Raw genomic sequence first — 18,440 nt, forward strand, 5'->3', positions numbered from 1 at the left:
AGTGTTTAAAGCCTGCAAAGTGTTTGATTTTAATGTAACCATACCTTGACATTTTTTCTCTCTTTCTGAATGCTTATGGGTTTGGATGTGAATTAGGGTTTTTTTTTTTTTTTGGCATAAAAATAATAAGTATATAATACTTTATAAAGAAGTAGAAGAAATGCCTTCTTGGAATAATTATCCTATCCTATGAAGTTGTGGGGAGGAGAGAAAGTGAAAAAAGAGATTGAGAAAAGGAGATTGTGTCTGCAAGAGAAAGAGACTGAGGCCCTATACAGACAGGCCAAAATAAAGTTGCTTCAGGTCACTTTGGAGGTATGCTGTTTCAATGATGCATGCGTCCTAAGAGTCTGAAAGCCGCACCAAAGCCGCACTCCAAAATACTGGTTTTGGAGCAGCCACTACTGCACCTCTTTCATTTGCGTGACCAGGGCTGCTGTCGGCATCGCACTCCCTTTCCATCCTGTCCCTTAACACTGCCCTCCCTCCCTTATGATTTTAGGGTTTATGCCCAGCATGCCTTTTGTTTCAACTTCTTTTGTGTAACTGCGGAGCTCTGCAGCCCCGATTTAAGCTTTTTAAAATGATTTTTTAAAAAAATTTCAAACTTCATAGCACTTAAATTGCCTGAGAAACAGAAAAAATAATTTAAAAAAAAAACTAGGAGGAGGAGGGGAGGGGCAGGGGACAGTGACACCACATGACTGCTAATTGTACGAATGACCTGGGAATGGCTTTTCATACCCGCGGCACTGTGCAATTGGCAATTCATTCATGGGTTTCCCCTGTGAATGAAAAGGGACAGGTCAGGGATGGGGCAGCTACAGGAGGAAAGTGGCATCATGAGATCAGCAGCATTGATGCCGCTTTCTTCCCATGGGAATTGTAGTTAAAAAGCTACACGTGACAGCCCTGAGAGATCGCCTCATGCACAGTTCCGGAGGCAGGATCTCCTTGAGGACAGCCCCTGTGAACTGGCAGGGCCCTCTACTTCTCCTGCTTTTGACAAGGTGTGTTCATTCCTTTTGCTTACTTCAAGAAGCAATTTGGAGTCACACAGCACAGGATGTCCTACTCCAGCACTAGGAGAGGGGACAGCAGTTTGGTTTTGCCTGAGTCTATGTTGAAGGGCACCCCTTCCTCTCCTCTCCCTCCTGCTGACCTAACTAAGTCCAAATTATTTTTGCACTTAGCAATCAGTTTTAAGAAACTGAAGTAAGACTATATCCACACTGCAGAAATAATCCAGTTTGATACCACTTCAACTACCATGACTCAGTGCTATGCAATTCTGGGAACTGGAATTTGTTATGACACCAGAGCTACCTGGCAGAGAAGGCTAAATGTTTCACAAAACTACAATTCCCAGAATTCCATAGCATTGAGCCATGGCAGTATACTGGATTATCTGTGCAGCCCAAGGAACTTATCCCATGAACAAATAAGCCGATTTACCTCGTCCAGCTTGAATTCAGGATCCGAGATGCCCCCGAACGTTATCATACTTTAATTGCTGTCTATCTAGCGAAGATGGTGCCGCCCGGATTCATCCCGGGTCAAAGCCTCACTCAGCCAGCACTTTTTCAAAGTCGGGGAGCTTCTGACTTCAAAAATTGGCCAGATCTCGGATCCTGAATTCAAGCTGGAAGAGGTAAACCAGCTTATTTGTTCATGGGATAAGCTCCTAAATCAAGGACAAATGTGGGGAGAAGGAGAAAGAAACTAGGACAATTTAAAAGTATCTGAGAAATTGGGTAAGCAGAGAATTAAGCAGGGCTGTCCCTGTCAAACTTGAATATGCAGAAGGTATGGTATCAATATGTTTGCCCTCTTTTATAAAGATGTCCTGCTTTATACACATTTTTAACAGCATCTAATCTCCCTTTATTCTTTCACTGTATCTTTCTCTATAGTATCTTGTCAATACTGAAACTGAAAATTTTAGAAAGATTTATCTTTTAAATTTCTATAAAATGCGTATGAAAATAAAGGGAACAGCAGTTGTAGTAGTAGTAGTGATGTAGGAGCAGCGGTAATAATACTGGTGTTGGTACCAGTTGCAGCTGCAGTCCACACCTTAGATCACAAGTGGGTAACCTTGGAAGGGGCTCTAATACATCCCAAAGTCTCCTTCCTGGCACCCACAATGCTGCTGATTTGATGTTCGGTCTGTTATGAATTGGATCCTCCATAGCAGTCATCAGCACATCATACTTTCAAAGGATGAAATCACATATCTGAATTCTCGCTACATTTTGTTGTTGTTGTTGTTGTTGCTGCTGCTGCTGTTGTTGTTAAAGTCTGCAAACTCCCTTGTGGGTGGGGCTATAACAGATCCCTGATTTTCTGGGAGTGAAAGTCATATTCCCTACTTGTAGTCCAATGTCATCTCATTTCTTACCATGAAGTGGCAGCCAGTAACTCCCATTTCAGTGGGACAGTGAATCCACTCTGGGTTTTAGTTTTTATAAAAACTAAAAGGGTCTAAAACTAATTCTCAGTCCAAACCAAACACTTCCTCTTTTTTTCCCTTGCTGCAATACTGTTTTTGTGAAATTAATTTCTAGGTTCCATAAAGTTTAAAATATTGCTTTCAAAAGAATATATGCAAATAAGACAATACCAAATAATCTGAGAAAAACAAATAATAGTCATTCAAAAACAACAAATGTATTAGCTTTTCTAGACTCACCAATACAATGGAATCCTTTTTCTTTTTTACAAGTTCTAGAGCAACCATCCCCATCTATCAGGTCTCCATCATCACATTCTTCTGCAAAAGCCCTAAAAGATGACGACAACAACAATTCTTAGCAGTTATATAGTGTTTTATCACAGTTGAAAAATTCAGCAGGGAAGTTCAGGATACCCTTGGGGAGGCAATTGTTGGCAGCCTTCCTGGCTATTAGTCTCAGGTGGGAGTTTCCTGAAAAGCCTCTTAGGCCCAGTACAGACCGCCCAAAAAGGGAGGTCTGCTGGCATCTAGTTTTGCTCCGCGGGGAATCCAGACCGCGGGACTTCCCCAAGGAGCAAAAAGAACCCGCAAAAAGCGGGTTCTTCTTGTGGTGCGATTATGATGCAGCAGTGTGCCAATGGCACACTCACAATGTCATAATCGCGCTGCGAAGTGTGGATGCTAGGCATCCTGCACGTAACAATGGCGGCACTCATCTGTACAGGGCACCGCCATTGTTACGCCCTTGTCAAGTGCTAGGGTTGAGGCACATGTGGGCGGAGCGCCCTCGGCCAACCCCTAACATGTAACAAGGGTGCCCAATACTCCTGTCTGTACCGGGCCTTACTCTCTCTTTCACCAAAAGTGGCCCCAGAGAGAGATAGAATGAAGGCAGCAAGAGACTACTGATCTGCTTTGCAAGTGGTAGCAACATGCACCTGGGAAACTTTAAATTAAGCCTGGATATACCTACAGTCTGCACCAGGAATCAGTTAAAGAGTGCAATACTGGAAATATTCACAATGAGACTATTTCATTCTTTGATGGCCTTGAAAACCCACAAATTTCTGTAATGCTTGCTTTAAAGGGAAAGCAATGAAAACATAGATACAAACACCTAGGGGTCTTGTCTTCGCCTTCTATAAATATCACTGAGGATGAGTGACAGGACCTAATATTAGCTAAGTCCAGCTCCTAGACTCTAGAACAATCATACTACAGTAGTCCAGGTGAGGTCTGATCAAAGCAGAATACAGTAGTACTATTGCTTCCCTTGATCTAAATACTACACTAGTAACTGACACAATAGCTTATGGCCTACCAGGACTCTTAGATCTCTTTCATATGTACAGTTGTCAAGCCAGGTATCCCCCACCCTGAATCTGCATTTCATTTTTACTGCCTAGGTGAGACATCTGGTATTTCTCCTTATTGAAATTAATTTTGCTGGTCCTGGCCTAGCTCTCTAATCTGTTAAGGTCACTTTGGTCTCTGATCCTGCCCTCTTAGCTACCCCTCCTAATTTGATGTTGTCTGCAAATTTGATAAACATACCCTCTATTCTATCATCCAAGTCATGGATAAGGATGCAGAATAGCACTGGGCCCATGACAGAACCCTATGGCGCCTTGCTTATCACTTCTCTCCAGGATGGAGGAGCCATTGGTGAGTATCTTTTGGGTCTGGACAGTCAACCAATTACAAATTCATCTATAAGTAGCATTGTCTAGCTTACATTTTACTAGTTGTTTGCAAGAATGTTATGGGGACCTTGTCAAAGAACTTACTGAAATCAAGCATTCCTTTCACCTGCCAAGCATGTAACTCTGCTAGAATCAGGATTTGTTTGTCTTTGATATAGTGGATGGCCATAAGAACATTTTAAACAGGACAAAAAAACTATCTGAAATATGAGGGAAGGGACAAGCTTTACATCTGAACCACAATTCTTTATGTCCATCCATCCAGTATTCCACTTTCCACCTACAAGCAGCACTCACACCTGCTGGCATGTATTTCCATATATACGTTGCAAAAAAGTGAAAAAAGCTACTGTGCTGCTTTGTTCAATATGATTATCTTTACCATTTTGCAGCTGTAAAGGTTGCTGAGAGACATTATATGAATTACTTTGAATATTCTAAAAGTTAATATATAATAAAGTGAATATCAATAATTTATAAGGATGCGGTGATAATCCAACAGGTTCATTTTCCAGTATAGTTACTGCAATTCCACTTGTTCAGCCAGATTGCATTGAACTCATTGTGTCTTTCAGTGTGGGAAAAAAGGTGCAGTGAATTATCATTAATCTTGCATGAATCAGCTGTGGAAAGAGGGAACCAGTCAAAAAATAGAGATGTCTGTTGGGCAGCACATCTCATCGAAAATGAAGAGTGACATAGGCATTTTGATATAAATTTCACTGAAAACAATTCATCTCATGCACATTTGAGTATATATGAATGCTCATTCAATTAATACTAGCAATTCTAAAAAGCAAAGATATCCAAGATACACCAAGGAATTTCTATGGGTATCTCAGATCATATCCAAGGGGAAAACCCTGCAAAAACAAGAGGAGAAAGTCTTCATATTGCAAATAATATGTTACGTATTAAAATTTCAGTGGTGTTCATACGACAAGTTGGAAAGAAAAAAAATTGATATATGGGGCTGTTAAGCTGTCATTGAGAGCCTGGCAAAGTTTCCTCTTTGGAAACTGCTCCCAACCTGCTCCCAGGCAGAATCTTTAAGCTGTATTTTCCAAGCTCTGATGCTGATTCAACATAACAAACCTTTAAAAAATAAAGCAATCCAAAAGGCATTGTTAAATCTTGACTACTCACATGTTTACATTGCCATCCCCACAATAGGGAGACCCATGGATATGGAGCAGAGGTGGGGACGCTTCTCCTACTGTGGCTCCAGCCACAGCTTGCACCTGATAACGATACAGCTGTCCTACTGTGACTTCCCTGAAGAAACAAGCAGAATCAGACTCTAAGAGAGGACAAAGATCACATATCAACGGGCATTTTTCTGCCTCCTGCATCAAAAAAGAAGCCCAGCTCATAGGCTCAACGAGACTAGAGCTTGTAACTTGACCATACACATGGCTCCAGATTCCAAGGACTACCTTAAGGATTCAGCAAGTGCTATGGTCATAGGATCAGGGCTTGTTAGGAGCATTATGCTTTGTGGCGCAGCATTGCTCACATGGCCAGCTGGGGCAACAATGCATTGGAACAGCAGTCATCTCCCTCATTCCTCGGAGACCCTTGCCATGTGATTAGTGTCCCTCTACTCTTTCTCCTCATGGGTTGCACAGTGAGCCCACCCTCCAGAAAAGCTGCAACATGCTGGGTTCCTGCAGGTATGACAGTAGTGACTGCAGCTCTGAGGACATGTCATCCCTCTTCCCTGAGTTGTTCAGTGTGGGGTAGAGGGATGGGATGACACCTGGCATACAAAGCTGGCATGCAAACAGGCCAGCCCAATTTGGCCCAATCTAGATGTTCACAGGCCACAAAACCCTGCAGTAACTCCAGAGTTTCAGAGGAACACCAGTGCTGCCTGCAACTTTGCCAACTCTTAGGCTGCAGGGAAAGCCTGCAATATTTCACCCGAAGTCCCTGGGCATTGTGCAAACAGACTGCGCTGTGTCTTAGTGGGAAGAGAGGTATTCCCTTTGAAACTGCAGGTCTGCGGTTGCTGAAATATGTTCTGAAAAACAGGTCAATGGAAGTAAGAAACTAAGGCATCTGTAGATTGATCTGGCCACGATACGCAGGTTCTGTGTTTGGCACTCCCTACCCTTATTTCTCAGGTCCACAATGACTGCTTTTTCAGAAGAACAAAGATTGTTAGGACTCTGTACACAGAGCTCGCATTGTACCCAATGTGAGCCATGAGAAGAAGAAAGAATATCATCCCCTCACAACTTACAATTACATTCTTTAAATATTCTTTAAAGCATAGAGATGAAAATAATATTTGGAAATTTTTGGAAAATGATTGAAAAACTGACAAGAAGAATCTTGAACTGATGGAAATTTTTACAGTTTGTAATTTATGCTATGCAAATTTCACAAAATTCTGTTTTTATACAAATCATTCTTGGAGATGAGAGGTGTACTTGTTTGTTATTACTGCAATGAAAAGTTTTTTCTATGTTTGTTAAGCTGCTGTTTATAATAAAACTTTATTTTATTCAGCTGACCCATTTCAGGTGTGAATCCTTCTTCACAAGCTGTTGCTTCTTTGTATCACCTTCTTGTGCTGAAGCAAAGCGTCCAAGCATTTAAAATCTTGGCTCCAACACAAGAAAGTGATACGAAGAAGCAACAGCTTGTGAAAAAGTGTTCACACCTGAAATGCATCAGCTGAATAAAATAAAGTTTTGTTATAAACTTGTTATAAACAGCTTAACAGACATGGAAACGTTGGAATATATAAACAACAACTTCACAAACATTTTAAAAATTGCAATAATAACATCAGAGTACACCTCTAGTCTCTAAGCAATTTGTGGTGTTTCCCCCCCAGTTTCTCATACATTTCTATGCAAATTGACCATGTTTGAATTTTACAAAGAATAAATCCCTATTTACAGCACCTTCTGTACAGAAAACAGCATTTTCTGCTCATGAATTAATATTTCAGTGCAGACATATTTCTGCATTGAAATATTATTTTCCAGACATAAAAGGCTCTTTCCTGCACAAAGAATGCTGATTTCTGCCCAAAACAACCAATGGGTTTTACTTTTGTTTTTGTTTTGCAGAATAAGTCCCAAATTGCAAAAAGCCTTCAAAATCTGCCCCGTTTTCAATGATGTTCTCACAACAAGAAGAAAATTGCTGAAATTACTTGTTGCTACTTTTAAGAAGAAGCTTAGTGATTAATGCTGGAAATTTTATGTACTGCATTCTCCTTTCCCTTCTTAGATTGACAGGGCCTTCCCTCTATCTACCTCATTCTGTTTATACATGTGCAGGTCACTCACTCTTGGAGACTGTTTAACAGACTCTCTACCAAGATTCTAAACAGTCTCCTCCCAGTACAGTGACTGTCTCCTCTCAGTCTAAGATGGGGTAACAGTCTCCTCTGAGTGAGGCTGAGAGTCTTTTCCTGCTATACCCAAACCATCACCAGTTAGGATAGGATTTAGTTTGTTCTGCATTTATTTATTAACATTATTATTATTTGTTTTTAAACTATAAACTGTATGTTTGTTATTTTTTTGAGTAAGTCTTTATTCTTTAGAAAGATAGATTTAAAATAATAGTCTGATCCACACTTTTGCTGTTCTGCTGCTGAAAGCTGAACTCTAACAAATTTAACTTTCATACCTACATATTTTTGTTTCCCTTTAAAAGGGTTAACACCCTGGGGAACTAAAATTGCACCCAACATGGGTTATGGGCCCAGAAGGGGTCCAAGTCTAGACCCAGAAGAGGTTCCAGTCTAGACCAGGGCAGTATCAGAAGAGATTCTAGATTATTTTTAAACTGCTTCTCCTGAAGATACTGACTACAAGAAATATTTTTTTCTACTCAAACAATAGAAAATTGCTTCTACTAATTCTAATTCCACAATGATTACTGAAATACTAACTGGAACAAATTATAAAACATGGTCATGGAAAATGCAAATGTACTGACTACTATAGGACTATAATAGTCCCAATAAATTGGCAGAGACCAGAGAAGCAGGAATACATCAACAAATCATGAAAATGCAGAGAAAGGAGCAGTGTATATTTGCTTATCTGTATATCCTAGCATTGCTTACCATATTCAAGGTTTAACTTATGCAAAACAAATATGGGACAAATTACAGAGAATATTTAATTTCCCAAGTACTTCTAATCAAACAGCTCTCATGATCAAACTTGCACTATAGCTGCACAACACACTAACACTAATGATGATGAAAACATGTGACACTTCAGATTACACATGCACAACCCACTGTCTCCAAAGAAAACCTAAACATCAAAAAAGTGCAACGAACCTCCATGGTGGAACTAGTACTCTATTCTCACCAAGAGAATTTCCTGAGATATCAGAGGCCCGTTCTGGATGGGCGTATAGTACGTCCCCAGGACGTACTAGGGTTAGGAAGGGGCGTCACTTCCTGACACACCTAACCCTAGTACGTACTGGGTCCGTACAAAATGGCGGCGCCCTTCCACACAGGCGCCACCATCTTGACGTCGCAGTTGCCTGGGGTCCAGACATCGCGCGGCGGAAGTGACGCCATGAATGCCCGACTAGCGCCTCACAGCGCCACTTCCGCGGTGCAAAAAGAAGCACCATTTTGGTGCTTCTTTTGTGCTGCGCCCGGGAACTGCGCAGTTTGGCTGCTGCGGTTCCCGGAAACAGCAACCGGCGGCAGTGGCAGACCACCGCTTTCAAGCAGTCTGTAACGTGCCAAAATTGATCCAATTAACTCAAGTGAAGTCAGAATATCCTCCTTATACAATCTGCTGTAATACTCTTCATCCAAAGGAGGTTTCAGCTAAGATGCACACACTCCTTTATAATGCCTAACAGATGTCTACAAACTATACAGGTAGCTGCTCTCCTTGACAAGGAGATAAGAGGCTTCTTAGAAAATCCAGTCTTTTCTTGCTGGTAGAAAATGACAAGTAAGAACTGCAACAAAATGTTGCAATATATTCTTACCTTCAATCAGGAATGTTCTTATTCAACACTACTAGCTAACAGGCTTCTCTAGCACACTGTAATGAACTCAGCAGGGCCATGCAATTCCACTCTTCAAACTTTCATGTTTCTCATCTGAGCAAAAAGACATTCCATGACTACTGAGAATGTTCAGCCCTCCCTCCATTCTTGTGGTCTTCAGACTCATGTTCCTCACTTATGCACAAGGGATGAATGGAGGGGGAATGAATGGACCACATGCCCCCATGCACCTGTGCCTATATTCAAGCCAATGAGGCTTGAATATAAGCAAAACTCAATTTTTGTGGGGGCCCCGGAACAGATCCTCATGAAAAAGGAGGGGTGACTGTATATTCAAACCACAGATAGTTGGATCAGTAGATAAAGTATCCATTAATACAGAGGGCTGACTGTAATAGACTTCTAAGCTCTATACTCATTAGACCTTGATGTAAAGGAGGTGTGGGCAACACATAGCAGCAGGGTTGGAGGTTTAGACCACATGGAATCTCAAAAGGACAAAGCTGGCCCCAAAACCACTAAAATTACCCACCCCAGATCTAAAAACACAGTTGGTGGGGAACAAATTTTAATTTAATTTATTTCTTTATAACATTTGTATACTGCTTTCCATCTAATAGGAGCTAGAACACTGACCAGCAATAATCCGGAATGTAGAATAAAACCCAAATAAAAGAGGAGCACTCGTGCCACATGTTTTAATCCCTGGAGCTCATTCATCAACAGAAATGAAGTGGGTGAGTAAGGCCACAAAGAAACACTGATGGACGATCATAGCAGGTCACTGTATGAAATATAAAAACCTAAATGGAAACCATTTTACCAGATTTAAATTGATTTGGTTAAATAATTTCAGAGCATTTTAAAAAGTAAGAGCTGCCTAAGTGCATGTCAATGTTTTCTTGACTTTTATTTCCAATGGCTAGAAAACTAGAAGCAGGAATAATTTTTCCTGATAGAAAAATCTAGAGTCTTACTTTTAAAACAAAAAGAAAGAAAATAAAAGAAAGAAAATTATAAAGTGATAACAGTGTTTGGAAATGCTATTTGTTTAGTTTCAATGTGGGATCTGGAGAGTTGTAGTCAGCAGAAGTAACTTTTTCAAACTCTAATCAAAGAAGAGGTCTGGGGCCTGCCTGAGGGGCCTGAAGGCAAGAGATTGTTTCCTTCACTCACTTGTCAACAAACTTCCGTCCTGGTTGTGTCACCATTGCTGGGGATCCATCCAGAAATGGGGGATCCCGGAGAACCCTGTATCTCACAGGTTTGCAGCTGGAACAAAGTAAACTGTGGGGTTTAGAGATCAGTTGAGCAGCATCTATCTCCATTTTCTCATCAAATGTGTAGAGCTTTATGCCAGATACCTTCTTGTTGAGATTTAGTTTGACTGTGAGGGGGATGTCACAGAATGTGTCCATGGGACCCAGGTGTACAGAATCCCCATGCTCTGTCAGGATCTCAATATCTGACACAGCCTTGGAGTCTACAGAGAAGTTAGTGGTCCACACCCTTACAGAGTCTGGGTACACTGGATATAGAAAGTGGAGCTCCAAAATACATCCTAGTGGCTGGAGGCAAGGAGTGGTCATGCTCATGTTGAACAGATTGAATTCAGGACTCCAGGCCTGCAGACTGGTCTCACAGGGCTGACTCACATCTGGAGGCCCTGGAGAGAAAAGAAAATGGGAAAGTCACTTTGGTAAACAGGGCAGCTCACAATGCCTAAGACAAAGCTGTATACAAGTCCCAGTGCTACTATACGTTCCTCTTTCACCCCCTTTCCCCAGCTTTAAAGTCCTAGCAGAGTTATGGGCACATACAGACAGGCTAAAATAAAGCTGCTTCAGGTCACTTTGGAGGTATGTTGTTTAAATGATGCATGCGTCTTAAAAGGCCGGAAGCTGCACCAAAGCCATGCCCCAGTCCTTAGAACTGATCGGGGCAAGTTCAGGGGAGGGATTTAGGTCTGAGGGAGGGCAGAGGGCAGAACATTCCCTCCCCTTCATTGGAGGAGGAGGAGGAGGAGGAAGAGGAAGGAGCTGGAGGAAAGATGCAAAGGGCGATCAGGGTTAATGGAGCAAGAGAAAGCTGGAGAAAGGGACAATTCAGGGCAGGCCAGAGGGAGGGCAGGGAAGGGAGCAAGCTCCACGCAGCTTTCTCTCTCTCTCTCTTTTTTTTTTTTTTGACAGACTATGCACATGCTTTTTGATACTAGTAGAGACATATATAGATAGAATGTGTGTCTGCTTGTGGTACTTTCCCTTTCATTTCCTTGCTCCCAGCACACACTTTGCAAAAAGCTTTTTTCCTAAATTTTATATGCGAATGCTACAATGCGAATGTTACAAATGTTTCTCTTTCAATTTGGCAAATTGATACAGAATGCTTTTGCTACATATGTGTATTCCGGGGTGGCAATGAGGGGAAGCAAAGGATGCAGAGATGGCATCCCAAGGTGAGGAATTATTATTATTATTATTATTATTATTAGTGTATGTGAGGCATTCTGGGGTGGCAAAGCAAGAGGTTGCAGAAATGGCATTCTGGGGTGAGCAATTATTATTATTATTATTGTGATGGGAAGAAGCATGGGGGGGGAGGCAAGGGCTTCAGAGGTAGCTTTGGGCTGGAAGTGAAGGGGAGGCAGGAGGCTGGAAGGCTGCGGAGACCCATAACTTTGGGGGAGTCACACTCTCTCAGCCTCAGGGGAAAGGCAATGGCCTCGGAACCAATCTTGCCAAGAAAACCCCAGTATGGGGTCATTTTAGGATTGCCATAATCTGTAGTGACCCAAATACACACAACACATACACACCTGGAGGTTTTTAAATTTGACAGAATATGTGCACAGTTCCACCTGGTTGTTTTTTTTTTTTAAAGGAGGGGGAAGCACACTTCCGATTGCCCAATGGGTGCAGGAAATGTCACCTATGACAAAAGCAGAACTGAATTTGATTGACAGCAAAGGAGCCTTCATTTTCAACCGATTTCTTCACAGGAGTTACAAGGGCATTCAGGGTTAAAATACCCTGATTGAGGTAGTGGGCACTTGCTTCCGGAGGGATTCGGGGGGGGGGGGGGGGAGACCGAATCTTCCCAGTTCCATCCAGCGCAAAAAGGTCAGTATGAATGAGACCCCTATCTCTATTGATGGGATACCAGGTCATAATTTATCATCCCTGTATTAAAGGGCAGGGACTTTACCTATTGCTTCCTTTGGAGTCCAGTAGCCAGAAGAATCACAGATAAGAGGGGAGGAAGCCTCATATACGTATTGGCTGAATGTCCCATCTTCATCACAATCTCCACAAAGATTCCCAGATTCTCTTTAAAAAAGCAGAAAAAGCAGATGGGATACATATTCTGCTTACTCCCTTCTAACACTGACTTTGTTTACACAACTAGTTTCAGGGTGAACTTTCATGATTTCCTTATATAAGACCAGTACTGCTTGTGACCCACCAAGTAGAATCCACTGCAAAGAAATACTGTGGGCTGGAAAGAGATTGTTGGTATCTCCACACCTTTCCTATGCTGTATACACTTCAGTTCAAGAGCAAAGGGGATCGATATACCTCAGAATGCTCCCTCCCTCCTTCTCTCTCTATTGTGTTCAAATATGCCAGATGATTTTAAAACAGATGCTGTTTTTGGCACATTTGCCTCTTCCAGCCAGGTTAGGCACAGTCATGAATGCCATCCTCTGAGGCTGAGAGTGTTTGACTTGTGTGTGCATTGTGCGCCTTCAAGTCATTTTCTATCTATCATGGACAGTAGGCACACAAATACACCTATTGCAACTCATCTTTTCCGGTTAGCATACTCTCCTGACAATCTGTAGAAAGTTATTCCCTGATGGAAGCTCATTTCAAGATGTTTAACTACGACTGATAGATTCTATGACTGTTTTTATTTGTTGATTTTAAGAAATGTTATTGAATTGTATATGTAATTGTAATTATATTGTGGTACATTGTGGTACGTTGTAATATGTATTTTTCTGATTGACTCTGTAAACCGCTTTGATCTTGCTGGAAAAGCGGTATATAAATAAAGTTTTATTATTTATTATTAAAATGCAAGGATGAGGTGGAGTTACGATCTCACTGAAATTCAAGGGGGAGGACACTTTTCAGTGAAAGAGGAAGCATTCCTACAGGAGGCCAACTGCTCCCCCCCCCCCCCTTCAGCTACATAAGGTGATCCTCCCAAGCAGAGAGAAGAGGAAAGCACAAGACTTCACATTTGGCCAAATCTGTGGTGCAGTGCGGTAGCAGGAGGCCGGTAAAGATGCACATGGACCCAGGTAGGCAGTAAGCTACAACTAGAATCCTATTTCATATCATTGAGCATTGTTCCATCCGTTAGTAAAAAAAGAAAAAGGTCTTGTGGAGTGAACGGCAGACTATTCTGATTTTACAATGCCACTGTGTTTTGGTGAGCAGATGTGCTTCACCTGTTCAGAATAGAATCGAGGGGAGAGGGGGAAATTAATGTAATTTGTTCCCATTACTGTACTTATTACAATGTTTGAAAAGTAGCTTGTTGCTATTGCTCATTACAATGTGGAAAAAATAATTTGTTTCACTAACTAGCTGCACTTGTCACTACTTTCTATCACTTTCCTTCACTTTTTTGAGAAATGATAAAACTTTCTAGGGATAAGATAAAAAAAAATTTAAAAATTGATAAAATTAGGGGGGGAAACCCTACCAAAATGGATCTAGATATGCACTTTAGAAATAGCTAGAAACCATTACTTGTTACACTGATAAGCAGTACAATGATTATTTACTTCATTAATGTACCATTGTTCCACTCTTTTAAAATGAAATATTATTTACAAGTTGTAATTTCCAATTCCAAGTCTAGATACACAAGGAGTCACTCGTTTTTTTGTGGCAGGGAGTTGCTATGATAGTAGCGATGTACACTCATCCCTCCATATTTGCGGCTTTGATATTTGCGGATTTGATTATTCACAGATTTGATTAATATGTTCTGTCTAGAAATATCTAGGTCCTTCAGTGCAACTCTGTGGTCAACTTTAACTAAAAGTTGCACTGAAAGACCTAGAGATTCCTAGAGAGAATACTCATTTGTAGCTCCTCCAGTGCAATTCTATGGTCAATGTCTGTTGGACGTTGACCAAAGAGTTGCACTGGAGGACCTAGAGATTCCTAGAGAGGTGTCCTCTCATGTAAAAACATGGTGTTTTTGTTATTTGTGGTTTTTCCATATTCACGGGGGTCTTGTGCCCCTAACCCTAGTGAATATGGAGGGACAAATGTATACTAGTCACTCATATTCTGCCTTTAAACGCGTAAGGTCCTTAATAGACATAAGGGCAACTCCCTGGCGAGTTATAGAAGACAAAAGAAATATTTTAAAAATATGGAGGGGGGGGGAGCAAAAATGCAAACATGTGAAGACATATCCAGTTGTAGGTCAAGGGGAAAAGAGGTGTGTGTGTGTGTGTGTTTTGGGTGTAGGCTTTAGCCTGTCAAAGTTTTTTGTGAACACAGACTTCCTAATCTACAATGACATATCATTATAATGGATGTATATTTCATGTTACCTTTTGCACAAGGATCAAAATGTCTCCCCCATCCCAAACAGCTGTGCAGAAAAGTGTCTACCCCTCAACTGTTCTCCAGGAAAACAGCTTGCCAACTGGCAAACAGCTGAGAGGCACTGCCAACTCATCTTCATCACCTTCTTTGCCTTCTGGAATTCCTGGGTAGGAAGCCAACTACAGTTTTTCCAAGCCAGTTGTTGCATGTTCAAATAAACATCTTTCCCCTCACTGAAATGAGTGTGTGTGGATAGTGGAGGAGAGTAGCAGAAGAAACACAGAGACAGAGGGCTTCTTCGAAAGCAAGTCTGTCAACATACAGTCAGCCCTCCACATCAACGGATTTTTTTTATCCATGGATTCAAGCATCCGCAGCTTGAAAATATTTAAAATATATAAACATTCCCAAAAGCAAGCCTTGATTTTGCCATGTTATATAAGGGACACCATTGTATTTAATGGGATTTGACCATCCAGGGATTTTGTATCCACAGAGAATCCTGGAACCAGTGGACACAAAGGTCCTCCTGTAATTCATTTGCCTTGGTAGGTGCCCCTTCAAAAGAGAACATGCTTATACATATATTTTCATATGAGAAATCCCTAGTCTCTACACTACAAAAACATACATGCAGAATTAATTTTGATACAACAGTTTATGAGGAAATTGTTTCAGGTATCAAATTCTGGATTTCATTAAGGGGCAGTAAATGGTTTACTGTTCAACGCGTTACTTAAATAACCACTCTTTAATTTCTTCTGGCATGCTGAAAAATCAGAAATGTCTACTTCTATTTTAGATTAACTGTTGTTTAGCATTATGTCTGAACCTTCTATGTGACTAATCTTAACTACAGTTTAAGGAAACAAGCCATTTTGGTAAACTACAGTTTGACACTGTCTTGTTTTGTTAAACAGGGAGTAGGAAAAACATCTGGCCCAGGTAGGGTGGAAAGAATACTTGCAGTTATTTGTGAAAGATAGTTTTCCTTCCATGTGAGAAACCTACTCTGTTAGAATAACACACAGGCAAGAATTTTGTGCAGTTTTTGCCTGGTAGTCACACATTCCAAAGTATTTTGGGAAACTCTTATGTGCTTATAAGAATTGTTCAACAGTGGAACAGATTGCTTAGGAGAGTGGTAGACCCTCCTTCTTTGGAGATCTTTAAAAAGACATGGATGGGCATCTATTAGGATTTGTGTAAGTGTGTATTTGTATATGGCAATGGGTCAGAATAGGTGGCCCTGTGGTCCCTTTCAATTCTAAGATTCTATGCTTCTATGGAATAAATATGAACATTGTATTGTTTCCTGCACAAAGAGCTATAGTCATGCCCAGAACCTTGATTCAAAATACCGACTTTTTTGCACAAAGACTATGTGGTATTTTTTTCATGCACACAAAAAAAACCCAACAAAAAACAACAACCTCTGTTTCTAGAAAGACACATGGAATTTTTGTGCAAAAGTTGTGAGTTTTGCACAAAACAGATGCTGTACCCCAAAAAATTAATTTCTGGAAAATGTTTTTTGGGACAACATTCACACAATTTCGAACACCAAGAACACTGTTTCAAGAAACCTAAATGGGCTTTTTGTACTAAATTGCTGGGGTTTGTGCTTTTAAAAATCCAGCACTTTTGCGTGAAAAAAATTGTGGCTATTTCGGAACAGTTGTTTTTGTGGGGAAAATGTGGGTTTTGCATAAATCCTCCACCTTTTTCACAAAAGAAACCCACTTAGTTATTGGATTGTGTGTGTGTGTGTGTGTAAAAATGCTGGTTTAGCACAACAGGCAGAAATTCAGCATAAAAATGCAGCTATTCAGAAACAGTGGGTTCTGCATGCAAAAAGTGTTTTGTTTTTTACATGAAACCCCATAACTTTTGTGAAAAAATACTCCTTGTTTATTTCTATAAATAATAATTTTCAGAAGCACATTGGGAATACTGGATGAAAAGTGCATAAATATTTGGGGTTTTTTTTTTCCACAGCAGGCAGAAAACTGCAGAAATTATTTGCCCTTTTATGTGAAGACTAAATAATCAATCCTCTACATCCTTAGGCCCATTTGGCCTCACTTAGCCCATAAGAAGTCTCAATCTAGCCCATTGCAAGAGAAGATTTAAAGGGGGAAAATTAGACAACAAGAACACTGTTTATTTATGTATTAAATTTTATATTCTACGTTGTGGCTTTAAAATGTATTCCCAAGACCTTCCAAAACATTTGGGTTGGCATAATAAGATCTCCACACTTCCCCTTCAGCCAAACAGGAATGAGGTGAGGAGGACCAAAGGTTTCCAGCATGGGGCAAGGGGGACACAATAAAGGCTAAGGTTATGAGGTTGGTTTGGCTAGGGCTGTATGATAAATGCTGGCAAACTCAAATAAAAGGATTTGTCATGTGAAAAAAATATGTGTTTGAGCATGTATGCCTGTGTGTGTACATGTGCGCATGTCTCTGTATGTGTGTGAGAGAGAGAGAGACAGAGAGAGGGGAGAAGCTTTACAGGTTGCTAACCCTTGGAACTTTGCACTAATAAGCCAGATGATTCAGGGAGATCCTTTTTCCTTCCACACATAAATACTTGAGACAGCCCTTCTCTTCCTTCTCCACAAGATTTCCACCTTACCTTTCATAAACTATCCCACTAATGGGTGGCAACCAATGTATGGAGAGAGTATTCTGACTCTGACCAGTGATCACGGGAGGCATGGGAATAGGGGTGGGCTTTCTGCCCTGGGTCCACTGTTGGTACACCAAATCCAGATAGCAATGCATCCGAGCCACTTGGTTTGGTGTGAAACTGTCTGTGCAGTTGTCATCTGTGGGACAAAGAGAGGCAGGATATGAAGCAACTTGAAAGGTGAACAGTTTCTCTTCCTCTGACAACTCTGAGCATTTTCAGCATCACTTTCTCTTATGCTCAAAATGTACAACTCCATGGATCCCTCATGATGTTATTTGCTTTCCAGGCTTCATGTTATCCTAGCAAAAAACTTTCATCTCAATCCTTTCCAGTTAGTTAACTCCTCTGTGTTTTGGGTAAGGAGATGACAGATGTCCTGGTTATGTTATTCTAACCATCTGCCAAAAGATGACACTCATTTAGGGACACTAAATCACAGGTCTCCTGGATTCTAGCATAAGAGTTCTTCCTCATAATTGGTCAGTAGTACTGGGTTTCTTCTTTGATGCTGAATATTACAGACATGAGGAGAGGCGTGTGGAGGAAAGAAACTCAAAATATAATTAATGATTATTTTTTTAAAATGAACAAGTGGTGCCAAACAAGGCTGAAGGAAGCAGAAGTGTAATGACAGAGTCAACCCAGTTCTGCAGACCAGATGGAGCTACAGACAAGGGAACCAGAAAGTTTATGCAGTCAGGCACATGATAGTACTTAGTACAGCCCAGGCAGAGAAAAACTGCTAATTCAAATGCAGGCTTTTGATATCAAATATAGTCCATAGTTATATATATTAAATGTGCAGGTATATACATTCATTTGGTTTCCTTCAGAGTTTAAAAAATACTCACCTTTTCCTTCTAGAGGGTCCTTGCACTCTTAATCTTTGTACACAATTGTCAAGGTTAATATGAAAAGTTGCACTACTGATTCCTACAGATCAGGTTACTGATGAAAGTCATAGGAAATATAGGGCTTTCTAAACTATACTTGGGTTTCTGT

General features: G+C 40.8%; 1 protein-coding gene across 1 annotated transcript in view; it reads right to left on the reverse strand.

Moving 5' to 3' along the window:
• The window catches only part of PAPPA2 (pappalysin 2), a 177,932-nt gene that overhangs the window by 93,910 nt on the left and 65,582 nt on the right, over positions 1-18,440 (reverse strand). Inside the window, exons 5-9 of the mRNA XM_089518326.1 lie at positions 17,382-17,574; positions 12,373-12,494; positions 10,345-10,834; positions 5,305-5,433; positions 2,693-2,784 (exon numbers count right to left, since the gene is read on the reverse strand). Coding sequence (XP_089374452.1) covers positions 2,693-2,784; positions 5,305-5,433; positions 10,345-10,834; positions 12,373-12,494; positions 17,382-17,574 — 1,026 coding nt within the window. The remainder of the gene's footprint in view (positions 1-2,692; positions 2,785-5,304; positions 5,434-10,344; positions 10,835-12,372; positions 12,495-17,381; positions 17,575-18,440) is intronic.

Source organism: Sceloporus occidentalis, unplaced genomic scaffold (genome assembly GCF_023333645.1).
Source record: "Sceloporus occidentalis isolate IW3139 unplaced genomic scaffold, rSceOcc1.0.p SCAF_3, whole genome shotgun sequence".
Taxonomy (NCBI): Eukaryota; Metazoa; Chordata; class Lepidosauria; order Squamata; family Phrynosomatidae; genus Sceloporus; species Sceloporus occidentalis.